Below are 11,963 nucleotides of genomic sequence, written 5' to 3' on the forward strand. Positions count from 1 at the left end.
CCCCCCCCCCCCCCCCCACACTCCCAACAGCCTGTCCTCTCTGCCAGGTGGGAGGGAGAGCAGTGGACTGTGTGATGCTGGGGGTCTGAGACACCCCCTGCAGCGCTGTAACTATGTACACGTTACACACAGTGCCACAAAACACAGGGCTACTATGAAATTCCTCTTTGAAAAAGAGACGTTGTAGTGGTAGGTCCACCATTTCTGTGGCAATGCAGATGGCTTGCATGTGTGCTTTTTGTAGTCCTACAAATATAATGTGCATGTCCAAGGCCCTGACTAGGCCTTCGCAGTATTGCTAGATTGGTGACATGCACATTCAGAACAACTGTTACTGGACCACGTACCCCGGAGACTAGAGTTTCAGACCAACAGCAAACAACATGTGGAGCATGTCTACGTGACAGTGGTGGCAGGATGCAGCGAGGATGGAGCTTAGCACGCCCATCTGCAGCCACACTCCAAACCCAAAAGCATGTTGATATGGCTGCTCTGGGCTCCTGATCTCAAGCCATTGGTTTCCAGTGGGACTGACAGAAGCCAATGGGGATGAGCCTGAAGCAGCCTCATCTCTGAGTTTCCATGTCTGGATTACATCAGTGGGCAGGTCATGCTTGGTCCCACTGGCACCAGGACCTGCTGTGGCCATGGTGCAGACCAGCCTCTAGATTCTGACTGACATGGAGTCACCACCACAAAACAGAGTAACATTTTACCTGCTTCTCAAGGAAGCTGTGATGGTCGCAAATGCTCTGCAGTTGAACAGTGTTATATAAATCACTATATTTTGTTAGCAAGAAACTTTGCAAATACCTTGTAGGTCCAAATTCTGCAGATACGAAGAATATTGCATTTTTCTAAGTGATCATGAAAGAAGCAGCAGATTTCTCTTGCTGGTAAAATGCAGGAGTTGGGATTCCCTGCTCTGCCATCAACCCTGATACTTGGGCAAGTGCTTGAACTTCTCCATGCCTCAGTTTACTCCAGGCTAACATGGTATGGGAGGTTTAATTAATTAATGTTTGCAAATCACTTTCAAGGGGCAAGGTATGATAGGAGTCAAAGCACTACCCTTTAAACCCTCCCTCCCCCGCCACTAAAAATACCTTATTTCTGTGATGATATCACAGGCAGAATTATTTTAGATCATTCTCCAAGTAGCAAATGCAAGGCATGACAGCTACTCAGATCAACTCCTGGGCTTCAAAAGCTTGCTACATGAGGGGTAATTGTTCATGTGCTTGGTCATTTTAACCAGGAGTTCAGTTCCACACCATTTTGCTTCGGCTGCCACAGGCTGCATTTTCTGTAGACGGGAGTTTTGAGAGTCACAATTGTTTAATCTTTCATGGATTTGTCAAATCTTCCTCTCAGCAGAAATTAAACCTACCCTCTTCTGAACCCGACCTGAAGGAAAATGCATTAGGGAATTTCCAGTGATCTCTTTACCAAAGGCTGGGCAGCCTGGAATGGATTCATCGATGCTGATTAATCACTGGGAGGCTGCAGAAGTCAGGGAAAAAGCTATGGAAGTACACGTAGCAAGACTGTGAGGACACAGCTGGGTACCAAGACCTTGATCCAACACTAAGTGAAGTCAAGTGAAGCATCCTACTGAACTTCAGCATTTTGGGATCACACTTTATAGGTGCCATGGTATTTCTCCTGGGAGCTACACATAAGGCATTTGGTTATTGTGTTGAATATCACTTGCTGAGAAGCAAAGAAATTGAAAATATGGTTTCAAGTAACAGGAAAAAAAAAAGAGCACAGAAATATCAATTATTTAAAAATAAGGCCTAAATTTCAACACTGATGCACTCTAGTGCAATGATTCTCAACCAGGATGCCAGGGCACCCAGGGGTGCCACTGGGTGCTGTGAGGCATGAGGAAGTAAGTGAGGAGCCATGAGACAAGCAGCTAAAAACTAGGCAGATAAGCACAGGCCCAGGCTGGTCTCTGCCACTCCCCTTGCCTGGCCCCTCTGCAATCTATAAATTAGTTTTGAAACTGGGTGCCTCTTAGCTCACAAGAGTTATAGAGGGGTGTCTCAAATCCAGTGAGGGGTGCCTCACGTCCAAAAGGTTGAGAACTACTGCCCTAGTGATTAAGATTGGGCATCCGAAAATGGGAACACCCAGAATCACCTTAAAGGTACATCCAACACTGCTCTACGAGTCCCCTTCTAATCTGTAAGTCTGCAGGCCTGGGCACTTGCAACGTGGGCACCATGGGTGGGGCTAATTTCTGACAGCGTGCCAGGTCTCTCTCATGATGAGGTAGTACAGACACAACCAAAGTGATTTGGCTTTCAGATGGATGGAGGCTAAGCAGTTTCTGGAAATGACACCCCTATAAGATACCTCCAAACTTTGTATCCAAAGGCTTAGATGCCCCTAAATTGCTAGTCACTTTTGAAAAATGCAGGCCTCACTCAAGTAGGAAATATCACCCTGCCTCAGATCTGGCAAAAATGCTGCAAGAATGTTCTATTCTTATTTTGTTTTTCATTCTTTTCCAAGTCATCTTGAAGAATAAAAAGGTTGAATAAAACCCCTACAGATTGTATCAAAGGAAAATTGAAATGGTGGTTTGGAAGAGGAGGGGGGTCTTCAATCACAAAAGGAGAAGAATTCCATGTGGACGCACAGCATGTAGCGCTGTGCAGTGATAAATTAAAGCACAAGCTGCACTTCGAGTAAAATACAACATATAAAACATTTCTGAGCATTACTTTCTCCCTTTCCACCCACGCGCCTTCCTTAACCAAATGGAAGAGCGATTCATCACTGAAAGGTTAGGGCCCTCCTGTCTGCGCCTGCACTGTTGGGTGTACTGATAAACTTAACATTTGACAAGCTAAATGATTTTTAAGGGGACCAATTATAGTCTGCTAAATTGAAATCTCCCTGTTAGTCCTTTCAGCTATTCCAACCAACTCTAAACAAGTGATTTCACAACCACTAAAGGGGTCTGAATAAGGGACAGAGTTAGGAATGCCAAGGCACTAGCCTGGTCTTGGGTATCTGAATTCCTCTGTGGTCTTGAGCAAATTAGTATTTAGCAAGACAAAGCACACACCCAACTTTAGGCATAGAAATAGTCCCATTAAAGTCAACAGAAATAGTCTGATGCTTCAAATCAAGCATATACTTATGTATCTTATTCAGATGGGGCCTTAATTAGGGCCAGTCAAAAGTTTTCCCATCCAAGCTGTTTTTGACAGAACAGTTAACTGATTTCTATGGAAGAACTGATGTTTTGACTTTTTTTTTTTTTTTTTTAAATGAAAGCTTTTTCATTTTTTGGCCAAGTCTAGATGTCTCTGCAACCCACCACACTTTGTTTTCAACAATAAAGGAAAAGATATGCTCATTTCACATGAACAGTGAACAGAATCTCACAATTGTATAGTCTACAAGAACGTTTGCAACGGGACTGGAAAACCCACTTAGCAAACCACTATGCTAAGTATTAGGTGCTGTGCATTTTATCATGCATATTCATAAGGGTTCAGGTGAGGTACAAGCCAAATACCACTAGGGAAAACACGCTCCTTTTGCATTTGGCTCCCTGCATGCTTCTAAAAATTGTATCAGCCAAGCCATATTTTTATGATTTTCAGAATCACTTCTACCACATCCACCAGTCCCTCTGAAATGGGGAGTTGCCTACTATATGGTAATAAATATAATGATGACCTTTCCCTTCTATAGAGTTTTTCATCAGATCATTTCATAGCACTTTACAAACATGGATATGAAACCTGACAACATCCCTGACATTAGTTATGTACTATTATTTTTGTATTATATAGAGGTAGAATGAGTGGGCATGGAGAGATTAACAGCTAATTACCAGAGATCCTGAGCCTTCGAAACTACATAGCTGGGAATGGGAGCTAGGAGTCCCAACTCCCAGTACCCTGCTGTAGCCTTTATTCTCAAATACCAGGTAGTTTCTAGTTGACAGGTCATTATGGAAGCACTGTCTTTAAACAGAGGATTCTGAAATTACAAGCATCACCCAGTGTAACCCATCTGAGATACTCGGCCACAACACAGGAGTGCACAGCTGCAGGAGGCAAATCAGCAATAACTCTCATTCTGGCATTGAACTAAGCAAGGGGGGGGGGTCATAATCCATTAGACTGTGAGCATGCAAAGAGGACAACAAAAATGGTGCACTGAAAAAGGGTCTTAACCTTTGTGAGGGAGAGGAGAGAGAGGAAACACGCAGATATGAAGGAGTGGTACAGACAGGGGAAAGGAGAGAGGAATAAGAAAAAGTGTTTGACCTGGCAACTTGCTTTAGCCCTTGATAAGCCAAGCCGAGCTCTCCATCTTCATTGAGATAACCCCAGTCCTCAGTCTTGCTAGAAATAAAGGACAGAAAAAGGAAACAAGTGGACAGGAAAGGCAAAGGTCAATTGCAACAGAAAAGGAAACTCAGGCAGACCTTCAGAAAGAACAAACATTTGTTAAACTGCATCTCCTTTCCCATCAGGCTGAATTCTGTGTTGGAGAATGAATGACATGGTCAAAAATCCTTATTCTGCCCCATGATACTACAGTGAAGGACCTCCCTCTAGTCACCCATCACAGGCACCGGGTACATGGGGGCAGTGGTGGCACAGCTGGCACAGAGCTCCTGGGGGCAGGACAGCAAAGCGGGGAGGCCCGCAGCCCGCATCTGCCCCCACCCCTCCCACAGGCTCTGCTCAGGTCTGATCCGGCTGTGCTACTGGCGCAGGGGCATCTAAGGCCCACCCCTGGCAACAATAAAAGTTGGCACCTATGCTCCTCCTCCTCTGTACTTCTGCAGTTCCTCTCCCTAGAGCAACGCTTCTCAACCAGGCTGCCCCCACACCCTGAGATTCTCCATGGTGTGCACACACACAAGTCACAAGACAAACCCACAGATTTCAAATAGGAATCCATTCCGACTTGTTTGGGGCTTTCTGTTTCTGAGACAGAATTGCAGCCTATTAGATTTCTGTAGTCACAACTGAGTGAAAGCAAAGAGCTGGCATTTTCCAAGGGGTGCCTTGAGTCTGAAAAGGTCAAGGATCATTGCCTTAGAAGATCCAGAATTTGCCCACTTCTGCCATTTCAGCATGAATCTTGTGGTACTGAAAGCTCCAGTTCCCAGGAACAAGAATCTTCACTTTCATTTTTTTACACAGAAGTGCTCAGCCCTGAAGGTTGTAGAGAAAAGGAAAACTTGAGAACTTGAATCAAATGAACTCAAAAGGCTCACAGATCAGAAGGCAAAAGGGCAAGAAACCCAAATTATCTATTAAAAACTGATGGTTTGGGGGAGCAGGACAATTTTTTATATACTATTTGGGATGGACAATATTGTGATCTCATGCTTTACTAAGGTAGGAAAGTGACAGCTCCACAGATACAAGTGACCGAATTAAGGTACCAAAAAACCTCAAATAAACAAAAAAAATCCACCACCGCCAACTTGCTGGAGGTCACAGCTTGAATCACTGGCAAAACTAAGAAGAAAGTCTCTTGGCTCATGACCCTGGGCTCTACCCATGAAACATATTGCCTTCAGAGTAGCCAAGTCTGATGTCATCAATGCTGGCTTGAGACACTCGTTGTATGACCCAGACGGGTGGAAAGTATAAAAAACTAGTGTCATACAGAATTCCTAGAAAGTGAGAAAAATGCAGTTTGCCAAAAGGGGAGATATTTCTGACCTGCATTGAGTGGCTCTTTTATACAATAATGGGCTTGATTCCTTTTGGGGATATGCATGGACATTACAGATCTAGAAAGGTATTTCAACAGTGGAATGACAGAGGAGGCAAGAGTTGGGAGTGACAGAATAAGGGAAAGCCGTCTCCGTCAGCTGAGACGCTATATAGTATTCCTGCAGTCAGTGATACTGCCCTGTGCAGGGAAGCCTAAAGCAGCAACATATGGGGGATGCAGGTGAGAAAGGTCATTTGTAATGATTGCACATGTACCAAGAGGAAAATACGGAAGGAGTGGGGAAGATAGCTGTGGTTTACTGCTAAGCTTCTTTTACCACTGTGAGCACCAGCTAGCATGGAAGCATATATATGAGAGACTTGGTGTCTTCTGGTACACAGTATCATATTTTCTTGGATGCAATATGCCCAGAAATAATACAGACCTTGGTTTTGAAAGGCAAAAGAAGAAAAGAGATGTTTCCAGAGTTGCAGATGCACAGAGCAGGGATGGAGCCTAATCTTTAACTGACCCACCCTCCCTTTCCTGCTTAAGTAAAGTTGAAACCATAGCTGCCCCTAAAGACCAGTCTCCCATGGCTGGATTTATGATTTTGAAAAAAGAGCTAAAGAGTCTCCAAGGATGACAAATAGGAGAGAAACCAGAGCAGCTAGCAGGTATCAAAAAAATGCCTTAAGAAAGATTAGCTTGCTTAAAGAGGAGTGGCTATCATTAACAGGTGCTTGTACATGCGATGAAAGTTGGCCATTTTTGTGGTTTAATTGCATCACACTGTACACGTGCGGGGGTTTATTATTTGAATGAGTTTGCTACATTGCGAACTAAACCACATTCACATGTAATTTAGTTTGCAGCATAGCTATCTGTAACATTGCAGCCCCCCCTCTCGCCACAGGAGAGGCAAACTGAAGGCAGAAGCAGTGAGGGGCCCGATCCCCCCCCCATGGAACCTGCCCAAGTCTCCTTTTTTCTGCCCAGGGGCAAGCTGCCAGTGGGCTAACTGGCCCCTGAACTGCAGGGGACCCTGGTCCTTCCTTCTGTGGTGGCAGCACCTCTGGGGCTGCCCCACCTTGGGCTCAGGGAACAGCTGGATTGGGCTGGGTGTTGCCTGCAAGCTGGGGCAGCACCCACCTGCTAGCCATCCACCCAGGTGACCCCGGGGTACACCACTGCCATGGAGGGAAGGTCCAGGGCCCTCTAAAGGCAGCTTGCCCCAACCCCCCGGGGCTGTGGGAGAGGCAGGCAGGCTGTGCAGGGGGAGGATCAGACCCCTCACTGCTTTTTTTTCCACCCCCCTCAGCGGAGCCTGTCGACATGAGCTGCCGCCAGGCCACACAGCCCCTGAGCTGCAAGGGGGCCCAGTCCTTCCCTCCGTGTCAGTGGCAAGGCTGCCCAGGTGCAGTCCCAGCTATGTGGGTGCTGCCCCAGCTTGCAGGCAGCACCTGCTGGATCCAACTCTTCCCTGAGCCTGGATGCTGGAAGCCCGCTGGGTGCTGCGCCCCATGCGGGCTCGGGGAAGAGCTGGATCTCGCGGGTGCTGCCTGTGACCTGGGGCAGCATCCATGCAGCTAGGACCCCACCGCCATAGAGGGAAGGACCAGGTCCCCACAGCTCAAAAGGCTATACGGTCTGGCGGCAGCTCATATAGACAGTCTCCGCTGAGGGGGAAAAAAAAGCAAAAAGCAGCAAGGGGCCTGATCCTTCCTGCAGCCCCCCAGGAGTCTGCCTGCCTCTCCCATGGCTAGGGGGCAAGCTGCTGGCAGGCCCTGAGCTGTGGGGAGCCCCAGACCTTCCCTTCATGGTGGCAGCACCCCCTGGGCAGCACCCACCCACTGGCAGCTCACCCAGGCATCCCTGGGGGGTGCTACTGCCACAGAGGGAGGGACCAGGGCACCCCCCCCAGCTCAGGGGCCACGCAGCCCACTGGCAACTCACCCCCCTGGCTGTGGGAGACACAGGCAGACTCTGCAGGGGGAGAGAAAAGAAAAAAAGAAAAAAGGATCTAGCCCTTCACTGTAACAGTGACAAAAGCCCCTAAATTGAAATGGTAGGATTTTAATCACTGCAATTAAAAACCACTGTTTCATTTTAGGGGACTAAACCCCCGTCACGTATACAAGTGGCCAACATCTCTGGGGCAAGAACAGAGAGCTGTTAAAGTCAACCCTCTGCTGCTAGAAAAGAAATGCAACAGCTGCTGCATCATGGACTCAAAGCTGGATACTTCTACCCTGGGCAGAAAAAAAATCAGCTTTCCCACTTAATGCATGCACCCCAAATTTAGGGGGGTGATTTCGGTAGAAAGGTGCCTGTTGAATGTGAAAACAATACAGTACCTAGTTGGCTGTGTGACATAGGCATCCACTTATCTTTCCTACACCTCAATTTTTTCAGCTCTGACATGGGAAGGGAGAGTAATTACCCATCTCTGCAAACTGCTGAGATCTTCAGATAAAAACTTGCTTATAGGAGAGGAAATTGCTATTTCAGGGAAACACAATTCCACTTAGGTTGTGAACTGCCCTGCTAGAACTCAGCGCCATGCCTTCGAAACCAACTTCTTTTTACAACTACCGTCAGACATCAGCTTACTGTGTCGTGACCAAGGGAACATCCTAAGGCCAGGTCCCTACAGAAAAGGTTTCCCAGGGCACCTATGCTGACACTGCAGCATATACCTGGAAAAAAAAATAAAACAAAAAACAAAGACTGCTCTTGGTTAGACAAGTCCCCCAAAGGAAATATGCTTTATGGGGAAATGCATCTTGATATAACTTTGTATTTGGTTTTTCTGTTAGTACAGCTATGTATATGGCTCTTGGTTCTTTTCCAGACATGCCGCCTCTCCTAGAAAACTTTATGCATACACGAGGCTCCAGTCCTCTCTCTACCTAACCAAACTCTTGACATAAGATTTCTCATTTAAGTGTAAAGAGCGTGTGAAACAGGCTGTATTCAGTTCTGATTCAGCCTGAATCGGGGACAGAGATTCGATTAGTTGGTTCAGATCACTGTCCACGATTTGATTCAGCCAAATCCAAATCTGAAGATTTGATGCCGATTCAGAGAATCAGTAATTCAGCCACAGACACAGCTTTAAATGTTTTTTCTACATACCTCGAGGTACCAGCACGGCTCGTGAACACTGCGATGCTGGGGCAGATGAAGCACCCCATGGGAACACAGGAGGGCCCCCTGTGTACTTCTGGTCCACTTCTGGGTTCACTGGGGAGCTTCCCTGCACCCCCCTTCCCAGCTTGGCAATTGGCCATGGGGGAACCCTGGGTGTGCCCCCCCAGACCCAGGAGGCACCAGTCACTGAGCCAGAGGGGTCCCCACAAAGCGCTCCCCAGCAGACTCAGAAGTGGACTGCCAGAGCTTTTGGTCCACTTCTGGGTCTGCTGCCGAACACAATGGGGAGTCCCCCGCGCTCCTGTGGGATGCTCCACCCGCCCCAGCATTTACGAGCCACTTGGTACCTTGAGGTATGCAGAAACAACAATGTTTAGAGCTGTGTCTGGGTCCGCATCTCTAAATCGTTCCAAATCAATTTGGAGAGTTTTGATTCAATTCAGGGAGATTAAAGGGTCTCGTAATTCAATTCAGATTTTAAGATTTGGCCACTGAATTGGGCTGAATCTCTGCTGAATTGAGTTAGGGACCGAAGCTTTGCACAGCCTTAATTGACATTAAGCAAGACTGGAAAGGTAAGGTAAGGGGCTCATGCTCCTTTTATTCCATTTTGCACTCTCCCACTCTATTTTGTGATTTTGTAGTTGCTGGGGGTGGGGAGGGAATAGAGGGGGTGGTGTTCAGTCCTGCTAAAATATAATCCTGTCCATTCATGCTTAAATTTTTGGTCCTTTCTTCTATCCCTTTGACTATGCAAGGCCGTTTCTTCCAGTACATTATTTACTGCTATGCCCAGTCCAGCATTAAACAACTCTGTTATTGGCACCTCTACCATTTTCTTTAGGGAGGCTTTCACAGTCATAGAATCACAGAAAATTAGGGTTGAAAAATAAGGGGCCTCAAGAGGTCTGCTCAAAGTAGGACCATCCATCCCAACCAAGGCTTTTTTGAGACAGGCCTTAAAAACCTCCAAGGATGGAGCTTCTACCACCTCTCTAGGTAACGGGTTCCAGTGTTTTATTACCCTCCTAGTGAGAAAGTTCTTCCTAATATCTAACCTAAACTTTCCTTGCTGCAGCTTGAGCCCATTGCTCCTTGTTCTGTCATGTGCCACCACTGAGAACAGTCCAGCTCCATCCTCTTTGGACCTCCCCTTCAGGTAGTTGAAGGCTGCTATTAAAATCCCCTCTCAGTCACCTTTTCTCTAAACTACATAAGTCCAGTGCCCTCAGCCTTTCCTCAGAAGTTATGTTTCCCAGCCCTCTAACCATTTTCATTGCCCTCCACCAAACTCTCTCAAACTTGTCCATATCCTTTCTGTAGTGGGGAGCCCAAACCAAACACAGTACTCCAGATGTGGCCTCACCAGTGCTGAATAGAGGGGAATAATCATTTACTGCAATCTGCTGGCAGTACTCCTACTAATGCAGCCCAGGATGCCATTAGCCTTCTTGGCAATGCAGGCACATTCTTGGTTCATATTCAGCTTATTGTCCACTGTAACCTTCAGGTCCTTACTGGTCTAATTAAAAACATTTTCCTAATACCTTAGGTATTCCTTGCTGTATTTCTTCCTTTCTATAGTTGCTTCTACCAACCAAAAATAAGTCCTGACCCAGCAGGTCTTTACATATCCTGGTCATTTGACAGAGTTACAGCAGTATTTCTTAATCGTTAAGCCAAGTGTTACATGGCAAGTTCTTTCCGTCTTTCCTCAAAATAATATTCTCCAAGTCTCATAATCTTCTGTGTTAACTTTTTTCCCTGAGCTCCATCTAGTTTATCCATTTTGTTTTGGGTAAAGCTGTGCCCAGAAAAACCTGGTCTCCCCGCAGTAGTGAAAGTTAGTTCTTAGCCATCTATTTCTTAAATTATTGAAAACTTGAACTCTGTTTTAATGATGAAGTGAAGAGAGCTCATACAACTTTAATGAGGGTCTGGACATTTTACAAATGAATAAAATGAGATTATATATAAAATCTGGTCAGGACACATTTGTTATAACATGATACATATCCATTTTAAAAGGAGTTTGAGGGCCTTGTTCTTTTAAAAAGGTAAATAAAATCCAATAGATATGTTGCTCGGCTTGCAAAGAAGAGTGAGCTACTAAGGAGACCCATTCTGGGTTTTATAGAAATGGGTACCAGGAACCATTCACCTGCAAATAACACTTCTACAAAATGTAATGGAAAGTGTCCCCCTTAGAGAGCGAGCTTTCTAAAGGGTGGAGGCAGGGGGAGAAAAACTATCTAGATGTGCCCTTCTCAACTGTAGACATGGCACTGGAATCCCATGGCTATTTCCCCGACTCATTTCATTCAGTTGAGAAGTAAAATAATCCTTTCCCACTTAACTAACAGGCCTGCTTCACATGCCGCCTTCCAGGTAACGGTAAGACATTTCAACCCCTTATCACCTGATCACATAACACTTGCAAGCTAAGCAAGGTTTCTTGGCTCTGATACACACACGAGATTATTTTTCAGAATCAAGCTAGCGTTTGCAGAGCTGGAAGGAAAAATAAAATATGGATGCATGTTTCTACTTATACATCAACTAATTTGATCAGAGGCATTGAGATCTAAACGTGGAACCTCCAGATGTCATGTCTATAGCATCACTCTTCAAAGTAGAAACATCCAAGTCCCTGAACACACGGAAAGCAGCCCCTAAGACTGGCAAAGAACATGAAAAATTATTTCTCTCCTTTTATTACACAAGTGCGCACCTGACCCAAGTAAACGTTGCTCCAGTTTACAGGGAATGCTTTGCTCTAGCAGTAAATAAGATAGAAGGCCACTGATGCCTGGAGTTAGGGAGTGCCTGCTTCACACATTACCACGAGAGCTCTTCCATCTCACACCTGATTCAAAGCAATGCTAGTATCTGAGCACAGGTTAGAGGCCCCAGCTGGTGCACAGTTACTTACTGTATGCTCTCCTTTCAAACTTTGAATCCAACCACCTAAGGAAGACTATCAGGATGCAAGAGCTCTGGCAAACATTCTCTGAACTTTGTTGCTCAATGCTGATCTCTCAGGTTCATATTTAGATCCCTAGATAAAATAAATGGGCCTCATTTCCGCTCGGAGTCGCTTC

At 45.9% G+C, this 11,963-nt stretch overlaps 1 protein-coding gene across 1 annotated transcript in view; it reads right to left on the bottom strand.

Annotated features, from left to right (window-relative positions):
• Positions 1 to 11,963, bottom strand: part of MYO5B (myosin VB) — a 98,547-nt gene that overhangs the window by 24,576 nt on the left and 62,008 nt on the right. The window contains exon 10 of the mRNA XM_019518298.1: positions 4,299 to 4,344. Coding sequence (XP_019373843.1) covers positions 4,299 to 4,344 — 46 coding nt within the window. The remainder of the gene's footprint in view (positions 1 to 4,298; positions 4,345 to 11,963) is intronic.

The sequence above is a fragment of the Gavialis gangeticus genome, unplaced genomic scaffold (assembly GCF_001723915.1).
Source record: "Gavialis gangeticus isolate Ggan-Ray unplaced genomic scaffold, GavGan_comp1, whole genome shotgun sequence".
Classification (NCBI taxonomy): domain Eukaryota; kingdom Metazoa; phylum Chordata; order Crocodylia; family Gavialidae; genus Gavialis; species Gavialis gangeticus.